The 16307-nt window shown below is 36.1% G+C and overlaps 1 protein-coding gene and 1 non-coding gene across 4 annotated transcripts; one reads left to right on the forward strand and one right to left on the reverse strand.

The window, feature by feature from the left end:
* Positions 1-284: 284 nt before the first annotated feature.
* Trnap-cgg (transfer RNA proline (anticodon CGG)) lies at positions 285-356 on the reverse strand. The gene has a single exon. It is a non-coding gene; the product is annotated as a tRNA-Pro (tRNA).
* Positions 357-444: 88 nt separating this feature from the next.
* Positions 445-3315, forward strand: LOC130898497 (mitochondrial fission process protein 1). 3 transcript variants are annotated; one of them, XM_057807850.1, is made up of 4 exons: positions 445-630; positions 680-807; positions 1146-1456; positions 1512-3315. In XM_057807850.1, the coding sequence occupies exons 1-3, from the start codon at positions 564-566 to the stop codon at positions 1428-1430; spliced, it is 480 nt and encodes a 159-aa protein (XP_057663833.1). In that variant the 5' UTR covers positions 445-563; the 3' UTR covers positions 1431-1456; positions 1512-3315. The 3 variants fall into 3 exon arrangements, with proteins under 3 accessions (XP_057663833.1, XP_057663835.1, XP_057663834.1); XM_057807852.1 differs by having other exon boundaries at positions 447-630; positions 3196-3315; XM_057807851.1 differs by having other exon boundaries at positions 448-630; positions 3094-3315.
* The last annotated feature ends 12992 nt before the right edge of the window (positions 3316-16307 follow it).

Raw genomic sequence — 16307 nt, forward strand, 5'->3', positions numbered from 1 at the left:
TTCCATTTTGAAATCACCTACTTCTAATTATGGAAACTTTTAGACCGATTTTGTGGTCGTTGAACTTGATCAGTACAAGGTTTATGTGATGTAAGTAGGAAGTTCTTATCTGAATTGCCCATTCTAATTCCTACCAAATAAGTTACTTAAAAAAATGTCAATCGCACAATTTTAGAAAACCTACAAATTTTTCTGACGTAACCTTTTTTGTAAATTTCCAGTTTGGACATAACAATTAAAATTGCATAATAAAAAATATTGAATGGTAAATCAAATAAAAATTTGGGCCTGTCCGGGATTTGAACCCGGGACCTCTCGCACCCGAAGCGAGAATCATACCCCTAGACCAACAGGCCTTGTGTTAGTTCTGTGTAATCGTTATCACAAATACGAATCGAATTATTTATGTAAAATTTTTTCACTCTAAATATTCTTTACATCCTTTTCCTAGGTATTTTGTCGAAATCCATACATACAAAAACTAGTAGTTTCATTTTTCACTTCTACAACATGAAACTATTTGAGGTTATCTTACTGTTATCAATTGAAAATCTAATCCAAATATGGACGTAAATAATGAACATGTTAGAGCTGTAGATTTATACAGAGAAACTCCAATTAGATACTTGGGTAAGTGTTTAGAATTAGTAAAAACAAAATTGAAAAATTTCTCTTCAAGGTTACGCGAATGAGGTTGGTGAAGCTTTTAGATCAATAATTGGAAGCAAATGGGTAAATTTTTCCTATGGAGTTGCTACACTTTATGTTTTAGCAGATACAACAGACAAGAGTATAGCTGCTTATAAAGTGAGAATTTTTTGATTACTATTTTATTATTTATTCATGATTCAAAATAAATTTGTTAATTTAATTTGAAAACTTATGCAACTTTTGATACAATATATTGTAAAGAAAAAAATCAATAGCATTATGTTTTACTGATTGCATAACACTTTTAAATTATTAGTTTTGATTTTGTAATTTAAATTCCTTCATAATTTTTAATCACCATTTTTAATTTTCTATTATCGGTTATCTTTACTAGTTGTCTTTATTTATAACTATATTCTATTTTTCACATCTTGAAATCGAACATATTTGTACTTTTTACGAATTAATTCCTTCTAATTTTTATTTTTTTTCAGACTTCAAAGAATGAAAAAAATCACATAAAAAAAGTTACTTATACTACAGCAGATACCTTGATATGGCAATTGATGGCATCTGTGGTTGTACCAGGCTTAACGATAAATAGAGTTTGTGCTGTATCAAATTTTTGTTTGCACAAAATTCACAAACTACCGAATGCTAACAGAAAATGGTTGGTTACTGGAATCGGACTCGTAACGATTCCTTTCATTATAAAACCTATAGATTATTATGTAGATGTAGTGATGGATAAGAGTTTAAGAAAATATCAACCCGAATAATCAAATTTTGGAGAAAGCTCATTTAGGTATGAATCCCTATGAAGAATATAGAACCATCGTTTAAAGTAGCATCACTTTTAGCATTTTTGATTTGTTAATATGGATTGGATGAATAATTAGATGAATTTTGAATAATTTAAAATTATTGTTAGCGCCTTGAAGTTTATAAATGTTCGAAGGATCAGCAAATTTAGTTTAATCAGTATTAACAAAAGCTGGTTCGAATGTCACTTGTCAATTGTCACTCATCTTTCACAGAATAAATCAGATCAGGGTTATCCAGCCAACACAGAACTGTAATATAATTGTAATGTTGGTTGCCTAATGTATTAAACCTAAAAAATTATGTATTACTATATTATATAGATGTTTATGACCATATCGCAACCTCTTCTTTAGTTGTTCAAAGTCTTCAATTTGGGCAGCACTTAAAGCCACTGTTTTCTCCTTATCGATCAACTAATAACTCTAGCGGCTGCTTCCAACTGTTTTACGTTAAATTTTGGAGCCTTCACTCGAATAAAATTGCCAATATTTTTTTGTTTTGGGTTGTGTTTGCAGTTTGCAGGATTTTATATGTTCGCAACTTCTTGGCTTCTACTCGAGTATCTTGTGATTTGATTTCCCATCATAGTCATCTTATTTTCAAAAACCCCATTTCATTTTTTCGTACAACGTTGTTAATCCATTCTCTGTATTCGATTTGATTGTTTCGTTAAAAATTGTCATCTTATTCTTGATATCAGATTTTAAAAATGAAATTTTATTTTCGACATCAGCGGCAATGTCAATTTTCAATGATAAAATATCGTTCTTCGTGGTTTTCAATACTCTTATCTATTCTAGTAGAAATCGAAGAGCTTAAGGTGGAAGCTTCGTCTTTGGATAGAATTATTTCTGGACCAAAGACGTCACTTCCCAGTGCCACTTTGAGTCTTCCTACTTATTCACTCTTCTCACTGGATTTGATGCACAAAATGCGGGAGTGAGTAGATGGCAATAAAATATTTCTGTGATAGAAAAATTTCTCATACGATCCCTCATTTCTGAGTAATGGGCTTCTAAAGTTCCGAAATCAGATCTCATATTTGAGTATATTTTTTAAATTATACAATCGAACATTATGAATTTTAATGGCCTGGGGTGGCTCATATCCAATGGTTAACAATCCGTAACTTTTTAAGGATAACCCTTGCAATCTAAAGATAAAAATGAATTTTTCGGTTGACTTTTTAACAAAAACTCGATGAAATTTGTGATTTAGGAGATATGTAGATTTTTGATAGTTGTACAAGCAAAGGAAACCGTTTACAATAAAGAGACATTTTGCAGAAAATTATCATACAATTTTTATTGAAACTACTTACAGGAAGCATTAAATTACAATCAAACATCTCTAATTGAATTGCATATTTCAAACAAACTGCTACTTACATAAGAAAAAAATTTAAATCTAGAAAAATTTAGTTGTTTACCCTATAACTTGTCAAATAAGGACAAAAAAACTATAATAAATGTACGAAGTGGTCACTTTGCACTTATACACACTTTAGGAGTCTACGGAGGATATTTCTTTGAACTTGAAAGACCAAACCAAGATTCTGCCTTGTAGCGTCACAATGGAAGTTTATTCTATCGATCAGTTCGTTACTTCTGTTTACAGGTGTTGCATATATCAAGCTTTTAAGATATCTACAAAAATATGAATGAATCCAATCCATCTATTAGAAGCAACTTTATTAAGATGATTTTTTATATCATTTAGGAAGTGGGGAGGAGCTCCATCATACATAAACCTCATGTCTCTGCGACCAACTATTCCTGCCCACATATTATTTAGTGATAATTAAAGATGTTTTTTATGAATAAACTTTTTTTCAAAATATGCATATCTTTTCATTCACCTAACCTCAATCTTCAAGATAGTCTTATAAGATGTTCATGAATAATATAATGTTGATGAAAAGGTTTTTTATGTATACATTTCCGCACCACCAATGAGGTAGTATACTCGGCGCGTTTTTTTTAACGTGGTTTCCCCTGTAGGCCTATTCCACGATCTACTGAAGTCCCGTTCGTTACTGAATAATGAATTAACTGTCATGATATCGAAAACGATTTTTATTTTTATGCAGAAATATGTAGGGAATAAAATACGAGTTTAAATGAAGGAAAATTTTGTAAACAAGAAACTCTCTCGGTCTTCTACAGTGTGATTCCGTTGATGATGCAGTTCAAAAAAATAAACAACCACTTCTTTCTAACTCAGGATTACGGAGAGAAATGATTCCGTGTATGTTTCTGTTGAAAATAAGAACGACCACCTCTATTTGGATGAGAAAGATCAGTAGAAATGATGGAGTTTGGAAAGAAACAGAAAACACTCGCAGTCTTCCATAGTGTATGTAGTAAGAGCTCAGGTGCGACTGCCCGGGTTGAAACCAAGTCTGAACGACGCGGTTGAGCTGTGTTACCCATAACACTTCATGGTGACGGTCGTGTTTCTGTACGAAAAAAGAAAGACCACCGCTTTTTGAAAGGGAAATACTATTAGAAATGATTCCGTATATGTTTCTATTCGAAGAAAAATAACGACCACCCCTATTTGAATGAGAAAGACCAGTAGAAATGATGGAGTTTGGAAAGAAACAGAAAACACTCGCAGTCTTCCATAGTGTATGGAGTAAGAGCTCAGGTGCGACTGCCCGGGTTGAAACCAAGTCTGAACGACGCGGTTGAGCTGTGTTACCCATAACACTTCATGGTGACGGTCGTGTTTCTGTACGAAAAAAGAAAGACCACCGCTTTTTGAAAGGGAAATACTATTAGAAATGATTCCGTATATGTTTCTATTCAAAGAAAAATAACGACCACCCCTATTTGAATGAGAAAGACCAGTAGAAATGATGGAGTTTGGAAAGAAACAGAAAACACTCGCAGTCTTCCATAGTGTATGTAGTAAGAGCTCAGGTGCGACTGCCCGGGTTGAAACCAAGTCTGAACGACGCGGTTGAGCTGTGTTACCCATAACACTTCATGGTGACGGTCGTGTTTCTGTACGAAAAAAGAAAGACCACCGCTTTTTGAAAGGGAAATACTATTAGAAATGATTCCGTATATGTTTCTATTCAAAGAAAAATAACGACCACCCCTATTTGAATGAGAAAGACCAGTAGAAATGATGGAGTTTGGAAAGAAACAGAAAACACTCGCAGTCTTCCATAGTGTATGTAGTAAGAGCTCAGGTGCGACTGCCCGGGTTGAAACCAAGTCTGAACGACGCGGTTGAGCTGTGTTACCCATAACACTTCATGGTGACGGTCGTGTTTCTGTACGAAAAAAGAAAGACCACCGCTTTTTGAAAGGGAAATACTATTAGAAATGATTCCGTATATGTTTCTATTCGAAGAAAAATAACGACCACTTCTATTTGAATGAGAAAGACCAGTAGAAATGATGGAGTTTGGAAAGAAACAGAAAACACTCGCAGTCTTCCATAGTGTATGGAGTAAGAGCTCAGGTGCGACTGCCCGGGTTGAAACCAAGTCTGAACGACGCGGTTGAGCTGTGTTACCCATAACACTTCATGGTGACGGTCGTGTTTCTGTACGAAAAAAGAAAGACCACCGCTTTTTGAAAGGGAAATACTATTAGAAATGATTCCGTATATGTTTCTATTCAAAGAAAAATAACGACCACCCCTATTTGAATGAGAAAGACCAGTAGAAATGATGGAGTTTGGAAAGAAACAGAAAACACTCGCAGTCTTCCATAGTGTATGTAGTAAGAGCTCAGGTGCGACTGCCCGGGTTGAAACCAAGTCTGAACGACGCGGTTGAGCTGTGTTACCCATAACACTTCATGGTGACGGTCGTGTTTCTGTACGAAAAAAGAAAGACCACCGCTTTTTGAAAGGGAAATACTATTAGAAATGATTCCGTATATGTTTCTATTCGAAGAAAAATAACGACCACCCCTATTTGAATGAGAAAGACCAGTAGAAATGATGGAGTTTGGAAAGAAACAGAAAACACTCGCAGTCTTCCATAGTGTATGTAGTAAGAGCTCAGGTGCGACTGCCCGGGTTGAAACCAAGTCTGAACGACGCGGTTGAGCTGTGTTACCCATAACACTTCATGGTGACGGTCGTGTTTCTGTACGAAAAAAGAAAGACCACCGCTTTTTGAAAGGGAAATACTATTAGAAATGATTCCGTATATGTTTCTATTCGAAGAAAAATAACGACCACTTCTATTTGAATGAGAAAGACCAGTAGAAATGATGGAGTTTGGAAAGAAACAGAAAACACTCGCAGTCTTCCATAGTGTATGTAGTAAGAGCTCAGGTGCGACTGCCCGGGTTGAAACCAAGTCTGAACGACGCGGTTGAGCTGTGTTACCCATAACACTTCATGGTGACGGTCGTGTTTCTGTACGAAAAAAGAAAGACCACCGCTTTTTGAAAGGGAAATACTATTAGAAATGATTCCGTATATGTTTCTATTCAAAGAAAAATAACGACCACCCCTATTTGAATGAGAAAGACCAGTAGAAATGATGGAGTTTGGAAAGAAACAGAAAACACTCGCAGTCTTCCATAGTGTATGTAGTAAGAGCTCAGGTGCGACTGCCCGGGTTGAAACCAAGTCTGAACGACGCGGTTGAGCTGTGTTACCCATAACACTTCATGGTGACGGTCGTGTTTCTGTACGAAAAAAGAAAGACCACCGCTTTTTGAAAGGGAAATACTATTAGAAATGATTCCGTATATGTTTCTATTCAAAGAAAAATAACGACCACCCCTATTTGAATGAGAAAGACCAGTAGAAATGATGGAGTTTGGAAAGAAACAGAAAACACTCGCAGTCTTCCATAGTGTATGTAGTAAGAGCTCAGGTGCGACTGCCCGGGTTGAAACCAAGTCTGAACGACGCGGTTGAGCTGTGTTACCCATTACACTTCATGGTGACGGTCGTGTTTCTGTACGAAAAAAGAAAGACCACCGCTTTTTGAAAGGGAAATACTATTAGAAATGATTCCGTATATGTTTCTATTCGAAGAAAAATAACGACCACTTCTATTTGAATGAGAAAGACCAGTAGAAATGATGGAGTTTGGAAAGAAACAGAAAACACTCGCAGTCTTCCATAGTGTATGGAGTAAGAGCTCAGGTGCGACTGCCCGGGTTGAAACCAAGTCTGAACGACGCGGTTGAGCTGTGTTACCCATAACACTTCATGGTGACGGTCGTGTTTCTGTACGAAAAAAGAAAAAGACCACCGCTTTTTTGAGAAGAAATACTATTAGAAATGATTCCGTATATGTTTCTATTCGAAGAAAAATAACGACCACCCCTATTTGAATGAGAAAGACCAGTAGAAATGATGGAGTTTGGAAAGAAACAGAAAACACTCGCAGTCTTCCATAGTGTATGTAGTAAGAGCTCAGGTGCGACTGCCCAGGTTGAAACCAAGTCTGAACGACGCGGTTGAGCTGTGTTACCCATAACACTTCATGGTGACGGTCGTGTTTCTGTACGAAAAAAGAAAGACCACCGCTTTTTGAAAGGGAAATACTATTAGAAATGATTCCGTATATGTTTCTATTCAAAGAAAAATAACGACCACCCCTATTTGAATGAGAAAGACCAGTAGAAATGATGGAGTTTGGAAAGAAACAGAAAACACTCGCAGTCTTCCATAGTGTATGTAGTAAGAGCTCAGGTGCGACTGCCCGGGTTGAAACCAAGTCTGAACGACGCGGTTGAGCTGTGTTACCCATTACACTTCATGGTGACGGTCGTGTTTCTGTACGAAAAAAGAAAGACCACCGCTTTTTGAAAGGGAAATACTATTAGAAATGATTCCGTATATGTTTCTATTCGAAGAAAAATAACGACCACTTCTATTTGAATGAGAAAGACCAGTAGAAATGATGGAGTTTGGAAAAAAACAGAAAACACTCGCAGTCTCCCATAGTGTATGGAGTAAGAGCTCAGGTGCGACTGCCCGGGTTGAAACCAAGTCTGAACGACGCGGTTGAGCTGTGTTTTTGGAGGAGAAATACTATTAGAAATGATTCCGTATATGTTTCTGTTCAAAAAAAGATCGACTACCACTTTTTGAAGGAGAAATTTCAGTAGAAGTTGAATAAAAGAACGACCACCTCCTATTCAAACAGACTTGAGAAATCCAAAATACTTACACACGTGGCAGGTATCTCTCTTTGATCCCTGACGAGAGTCCTGAAAAAAACCTTGTGTGAGTTCTTCAAGCCCAATCATTAGTGAGAAAATTGATGAAATCATAGATATAATAGAAGAAAGGAATGAAAACTTAAACAAGACAATAGGTGAAAAAATATGTCAAGATGGAAATAAATTTATTAATACAAAAAAAGAGAAACTGATAAATAAAAAGAAGGAGAGGGAGAAAATCACTGATAATAATAAATGAAATGGCAATGGCAAAAGAAGACAATGTGAAATAACAATAGCAGTTCGTAGCACCAATAAAAGAAAATAACACTCAAGAATTGAAAACAAAAATCAGATATGATATTAAATAAATAATGTTGGAATCAAATACTGAAATACAAGAAAAGATGATAACCAACTGATAGAAAGAGAAATAATTAGAAGGAAGAAGCTATAAACTATAAAATTGAAAAATTAGTTTGAACTAAAAGGAAATGGAGAAATTTAAAATATAAATGGAATGGAAATCAAAGTGTAGTTACAAAGCAAATTGAATATGAACAACTGCTAATCAGAGCGTAAGTTGTTACTTATAATTTAAAAAATACTTAAATTGTCTAAAAATAAAATTTCAATTGAATTTAAAACGTATAATTTTCGCTAATAAAAAATGGAAAACTAATAGACTCACCTTTTTCATGAAGATAATCCTTTAATCCAACTAACAACACAAAATATTTTCAATGAAATTATACACCCGCGTTCACCCACAACAAATCAATCGACACAACCGACCTCGACCGTATCTCGAGAGAAACTGAGATTTGTACATCCGATACACACCGATAGATGTCCGCGACCGTAATGACTAATTTGATAATTACCTGTAATACCGGTTTATCTATGAATCAGTATTAGTCATCAACTTGAAATTTATTTGTTGTACTAAAAACCGGTATTACTGTCATCTTTAACGTGTTACTAACGTAAATTCTATTTGATTTTCGTTTCAAATTTGGCGAAAATAATGTTTTCAAACATTGAAAAAGGCTGTTCCAAATTTTCATGAAATTTTTTTCTTAATATATTTACTTGTTTATGTTTAGGTAGACTTTTCTTTGTTATGAACTTGAAGTTTACGTGGATACTGCAAGATGCAACTGTAAAATATAATCAAAACTTTGGAAATTTTCTTAGCTGATATTTTTCATGGTTTTAAAATAAACTGAACATAAATAAACAAGCTTTAAGCTGACCAAATATGAGGAAAATTATTTGTTTTATTGCTTACTTTAAGTCATTCTGCTACATTACTATTTAATGTCTGGCTGAATGTCCAAAGATTTGCCACTGGCTTTAAATACCTCTTCTTCTATTTCTTGCTCCCGTCATTCGATTTTGAGAAATTACTTATCAAGCTAATAAAGTAACAATACTGAGACCACTCTTAAACTGATAGAATGTTTTTGAAATTTGATTTTATTAATTGTTTATAATTAACGAATTAAAATAAAATCATCATTTTTCACACCTTGCAGTTGTCATAGCTGGAAACTGTTGTTGGTAGACGCAGCTAATTCTTCGGTGGCAGCAAAATCATTTTTTGGTTTTATTCAGAAGATTTTTTTGCTATTTTCAAGATCTAACAAACGCTGGAAAATAATCAAAGACAAATTCAGTCTATGACTATGAAGCCTTTATCGGACACAAGGTGGGAAAGCAGAATCCACCAACTAATAACTCTAGTGGCTGCTTCCAACTGTTTTACGTTAAATTTTGGAGCCTTCACTCGAATAAAATTGCCAATATTTTTTTGTTTTGGGTTGTGTTTGCAGTTTGCAGGATTTTATATGTTCGCATCTTCTTGTCTTCTTCTCGAGTATCTTGTGATCTGATTTCCCATCATTAGTCATCTTATTTTCAAAAACCCCATTTCATTTTTTCGTACAACGTTGTTAATCCATTCTCTGTATTCGATTTGATTGTTTCGTTAAAAATTGTCATCTTATTCTTGATATCAGATTTTAAAAATGAAATTTTATTTTCGACATCAGCGGCAATGTCAATTTTCAATGATAAAATATCGTTCTTCGTGGTTTTCAATATTCTTATCTATTCTAGTAGAAATCGAAGAGCTTAAGGTGGAAGCTTCGTCTTTGGATAGAATTATTTCTGGACCAAAGACGTCACTTCCCAGTGCCACTTCCGGAGTCTTCACTCTTCTCACTGGATTTGATGCACAAAATGCGGGAGTGAGTAGATGGCAATAAAATCAGATCTCATATTTGAGTATATTTTTTAAATTATACAATTGAACATTATGAATTTTAATGGCCTGGGGTGGCTCATATCCAATGGTTAACAATCCATCCGTAACTTTTTAAGGATAACTTTTACAATCTAAAGATGAAAATGAATTTTTTATATCATTTAGGAAGTGGGGAGGGGCTCCAACATACATAAGCCTCATGTATCTGCGATTGAGGAATATCCCGTAACATGGGTGGGAAATCATTTTGGAGAAATTCTAAATATAGCTGATCATTCAGGTTATTATCAAGAAAATGTGGATATATTAATAAATTATTACCAACTATTCCTGCCCACATATTAACACAAGATCCATGTTGATTCTTTGTTTGAATTGTACTGTGAGGATTTTCATCTTCTCCTAAATATAAATTATGGGAATTAATAAAACTGTCTTGTGTGAAACCAGCTTCAGCAGTAAACAGTAATTTTCCAACAAGTGTATTATCACCTCGTCTATCTATAATAGCTACAAATTTTTTTACTTGAAAATTTACTACTGTGCGTTCTTACTCTAGTCGGTATGCAACTAACGATACCCTGCACCCTATTTTTCGTTATGAAACCAGTAAAGCATTTTATACTTTTTTGATACCTTGATTATCATATCAGATAGTTAGATAGATAATAAAGCATGTAGAAACATGTCGAAGATATTGATATCTGCCTATGGTGATAATTTAGTAATTACACAGATTATAAGTAATATAAGCTATTAAAAAAATGGCAATTAGTCGCTAAAAGAAAAATCAATCGTCTTCGACCTCATAAACAAATAAAATTTTGAAAAAAGTGGATAAACATATTCGTTCATTGAGGTAGTGGAATGTTGGCAAAAAGACTTGAAAAATGATCAAATGTTTTTCTTCTTTGAATTAGTAATTTATACCATATTTGAAAATCTTATTTCTTCCGTTTAGAATGTATATTTTTAATGAACTGATTTCAAATTAGTTCGGACTCTTTAAAGAGTTCCAGAAATAATTTTTTGTTTATTTCAATTATTTCAATGAATCAAACACTTGGAGTAGACATGTTGAAAGAAGTTTGAAAGATTGGGTGCATGGAGCACTACTAACCATTAGTCTCAACTGCGTTTCTATTTTTTTTTTGGAGTGCTTCAGGTGAATAATAATCTTATGAATTTTTTTTTATAATTTTGTTGGATATTAAATGCACAAATCTTCTCAAAGGATCTTTTGAGCCCCCTTTCTTGCTGCGATAATGAAGAACCCAGTATTTACAGTTGATCTGTTAATCCTACTCCTCCTAGAAAGTTCAGAATGTGGGATGACAGATCTTTATCTTCTGTTCACTTCTCACATTTCAAGAGAATGAGGTATCGTTCTATGCGCAACAGAATCTGCACATCGTATTACCTGCCAAGTCTAGCGTCTTAAAATGCCCATTGGAGTGACAGTGCCCCAATAAGACTCCCGAGACTGTTAGTATATCTTTTCTGGTTATAGCTTTCCAGAAGTGTCTTTGCCTATCTCAACGCCTGGAGGTTTCCCAGTAGCTGGTTTTACTCTTGTCTACTTTTTTTCCAATGTTTTCTCTATTCTTTTGTAGCTGATACCACGCAAGGGTTCAAGTCCAATGAAGAGTTTGTCTGCCTCTACTTTAACTGATCTGTCAGCTATTTTGTTCCCTACACTCCGTTCTCAATTTAGTTTGGATTTTATGATACATATTTTTCAATTGCATAAATTTCTACTTGAAAAATATTTGGTGTGTCGCCCAGGCTTCCAGACTGTTTTGTTCTGGGCTCGTACACTCCTATTCCAGCTCTGTGTGCTGCTTTATTAGAATCTATGTACCATTTGATGATATTTCTGTTCATTTCTCGTTTTTCATGGGCGGTTTTTGTTTGGTGATTTTGTATCTAAACATTCTGAATGATGTTATTTCTGCCAAACTCTCCAGTACTATGTGCAAGCCAATTTTTGAACCTTCGAAAAATTGTTCCTCGTGGTATTTAGACTGGTTCTAGTTCCCCAAACCATTGTCCTGTACCTATGTCATTATTGGTCTAACAATTGCCTTGCATATCCACAGTAGAATCGTTGGGTTACAACTCCTATTTCTCCTTGTACAGTTTCTGTACACCATCAGGATTTATTTTATCTAACACTTGGTAACAGTTTTCACAATATTACTCGTGAACTACTACAAAAAAGGTTCAAGTTTCTGGTACATAAAGGTGGTTAAGCGGACTTTAAAATGAAACAAAAAGCAACCTCCTTTTAGTTAATATTTGAACGAAATATAGGATATATGGATGGGATTGTACGTTTTCTAGCTGTTACTTGGTTGCAGATATTTCCTATGTGAAAATTACAAATTAGATTATGTATTCATATATTGATTGTAAAGACGATTTGAATATCGATTAGTGATAATTAAAGATGTTTTTTATGAATAAATTTTTTTTCAAAATATGCATATTTTTTCATTCACCTAACCTCAATCTTCAAGATGTTCATGAATGATATAATCTGATATAATCTAACCAAAAATACTTTCTCCTGCAGTAAAATTGAGTTAATTATGCTTCTTCAAAAAATATTACAATTCTTTGTGAAAAAACAGCACTAAAAATCCGTAGCAGCACCTTTTCAAGCAAAATATCCTACAAAAATTGGAGATCATTATGCAAAATACTTCACCATTTCTCCTGCGAGATTAAGTTTGCAGGATGCAACGAACAAGAATGTTGATGAAAAGGTTTTTTATGTATACATTTCCACACCACCAATGAGGTAGTATACTCGGCGCGTTTTTTTTAACGTGGTTTCCCCTGTAGGCCTATTCCACGATCTACTGAAGTCCCGTTCGTTACTGAATAATGAATTAACTGTCATGACATCGAAACCGATTTTTATTTTTTGCAGAAATACGTAGGGAATAGAATACGAGTAGAAATGAAGGAAAATTTTGGAAACCATCAAGAAACACTCTCGGTCTTCTACAGTGTGATTCCGTTGATGATGCAGTTCAAAAAAAAACAACCCCTTCTTTCTGACTCAGGATAACGGATAGAAATGATTCCGTGTATGTTTCTGTTAAAAAAAAAAGAACGGCCACCGCTTTTTGGATGAGAAAGATCAGTAGAAATGATGGAATTTGGAAAGAAACAGAAAACACTCGCAGTCTCCCATAGTGTATGGAGTAAGAGCTCAGGTGCGACTGCCCGGGTTGAAACCAAGTCTGAACGACGCGGTTGAGCTATGTTACCCATAACACTTCATGGTGACGGTCGTGTTCCTGTAAGAAAAAAGAACGACCACCGCTTTTTGAAAGAGAAATACTATTAGAAATGATTCCGTATATGTTTCTATTCAAAGAAAAATAACGACCACCCCTATTTGAATGAGAAAGACCAGTAGAAATGATGGAGTTTGAAAAGAAACAGAAAACACTCGCAGTCTTCCATAGTGTATGGAGTAAGAGCTCAGGTGCGACTGCCCGGGTTGAAACCAAGTCTGAACGACGCGGTTGAGCTGTGTTACCCATAACACTTCATGGTGACGGTCGTGTTTCTGTACGAAAAAAGAAAGACCACCGCTTTTTGGAGGAGAAATACTATTAGAAATGATTCCGTATATGTTTCTATTCAAAGAAAAATAACGACCACCCCTATTTGAATGAGAAAAGCCAGTAGAAATGATGGAGTTTGGGAAGAAACAGAAAACACTCGCAGTCTTCCATAGTGTATGGAGTAAGAGCTCAGGTGCGACTGCCCGGGTTGAAACCAAGTCTGAACGACGCGGTTGAGCTGTGTTACCCATAACACTTCATGGTGACGGTCGTGTTTCTGTACGAAAAAAGAAAGACCACCGCTTTTTGGAGGAGAAATACTATTAGAAATGATTCCGTATATGTTTCTATTCAAAGAAAAATAACGACCACCCCTATTTGAATGAGAAAAGCCAGTAGAAATGATGGAGTTTGGGAAGAAACAGAAAACACTCGCAGTCTTCCATAGTGTATGGAGTAAGAGCTCAGGTGCGACTGCCCGGGTTGAAACCAAGTCTGAACGACGCGGTTGAGCTATGTTACCCATAACACTTCATGGTGACGGTCGTGTTTCTGTACGAAAAAAGAAAGACCACCGCTTTTTGGAGGAGAAATACTATTAGAAATGATTCCGTATATGTTTCTATTCAAAGAAAAATAACGACCACCCCTATTTGAATGAGAAAGGCCAGTAGAAATGATGGAGTTTGGAAAGAAACAGAAAACATTCGCAGTCTTCCATAGTGTATGGAGTAAGAGCTCAGGTGCGACTGCCCGGGTTGAAACCAAGTCTGAACGACGCGGTTGAGCTGTGTTACCCATAACACTTCATGGTGACGGTCGTGTTTCTGTACGAAAAAAGAAAGACCACCGCTTTTTGGAGGAGAAATACTATTAGAAATGATTCCGTATATGTTTCTATTCAAAGAAAAATAACGACCACCCCTATTTGAATGAGAAAAGCCAGTAGAAATGATGGAGTTTGGGAAGAAACAGAAAACACTCGCAGTCTTCCATAGTGTATGGAGTAAGAGCTCAGGTGCGACTGCCCGGGTTGAAACCAAGTCTGAACGACGCGGTTGAGCTGTGTTACCCATAACACTTCATGGTGACGGTCGTGTTTCTGTACGAAAAAAGAAAGACCACCGCTTTTTGGAGGAGAAATACTATTAGAAATGATTCCGTATATGTTTCTATTCAAAGAAAAATAACGACCACCCCTATTTGAATGAGAAAAGCCAGTAGAAATGATGGAGTTTGGGAAGAAACAGAAAACACTCGCAGTCTTCCATAGTGTATGGAGTAAGAGCTCAGGTGCGACTGCCCGGGTTGAAACCAAGTCTGAACGACGCGGTTGAGCTATGTTACCCATAACACTTCATGGTGACGGTCGTGTTTCTGTACGAAAAAAGAAAGACCACCGCTTTTTGGAGGAGAAATACTATTAGAAATGATTCCGTATATGTTTCTATTCAAAGAAAAATAACGACCACCCCTATTTGAATGAGAAAAGCCAGTAGAAATGATGGAGTTTGGGAAGAAACAGAAAACACTCGCAGTCTTCCATAGTGTATGGAGTAAGAGCTCAGGTGCGACTGCCCGGGTTGAAACCAAGTCTGAACGACGCGGTTGAGCTGTGTTACCCATAACACTTCATGGTGACGGTCGTGTTTCTGTACGAAAAAAGAAAGACCACCGCTTTTTGGAGGAGAAATACTATTAGAAATGATTCCGTATATGTTTCTATTCAAAGAAAAATAACGACCACCCCTATTTGAATGAGAAAAGCCAGTAGAAATGATGGAGTTTGGGAAGAAACAGAAAACACTCGCAGTCTTCCATAGTGTATGGAGTAAGAGCTCAGGTGCGACTGCCCGGGTTGAAACCAAGTCTGAACGACGCGGTTGAGCTATGTTACCCATAACACTTCATGGTGACGGTCGTGTTTCTGTACGAAAAAAGAAAGACCACCGCTTTTTGGAGGAGAAATACTATTAGAAATGATTCCGTATATGTTTCTATTCAAAGAAAAAAAGCGACCACACCAATTTCAATGAGAAAGACCAGTAGAAATGATGGAGTTTGGGAAGAAACAGAAAACACTCGCAGTCTTCCATAGTGTATGGAGTAAGAGCTCAGGTGCGACTGCCCGGGTTGAAACCAAGTCTGAACGACGCGGTTGAGCTATGTTACCCATAACACTTCATGGTGACGGTCGTGTTTCTGTACGAAAAAAGAAAGACCACCGCTTTTTGGAGGAGAAATACTATTAGAAATGATTCCGTATATGTTTCTATTCAAAGAAAAATAACGACCACCCCTATTTGAATGAGAAAGGCCAGTAGAAATGATGGAGTTTGGAAAGAAACAGAAAACATTCGCAGTCTTCCATAGTGTATGGAGTAAGAGCTCAGGTGCGACTGCCCGGGTTGAAACCAAGTCTGAACGACGCGGTTGAGCTATGTTACCCATAACACTTCATGGTGACGGACGTGTTTCTGTACGAAAAAAGAAAGACCACCGCTTTTTGGAGGAGAAATACTATTAGAAATGATTCCGTATATGTTTCTATTCAAAGAAAAAAAACGACCACACCAATTTCAATGAGAAAGACCAGTAGAAATGATGGAGTTTGGAAAGAAACAGAAAACACTCGCAGTCTTCCATAGTGTATGGAGTAAGAGCTCAGGTGCGACTGCCCGGGTTGAAACCAAGTCTGAACGACGCGGTTGAGCTATGTTACCCATAACACTTCATGGTGACGGTCGTGTTCCTGTAAGAAAAAAGAAAGACCACCGCTTTTTGGAGGAGAAATACTATTAGAAATGATTCCGTATATGTTTCTATTCAAAG

This window comes from Diorhabda carinulata, chromosome 10 (assembly GCF_026250575.1).
Source record: "Diorhabda carinulata isolate Delta chromosome 10, icDioCari1.1, whole genome shotgun sequence".
NCBI lineage: Eukaryota > Metazoa > Arthropoda > Insecta > Coleoptera > Chrysomelidae > Diorhabda > Diorhabda carinulata.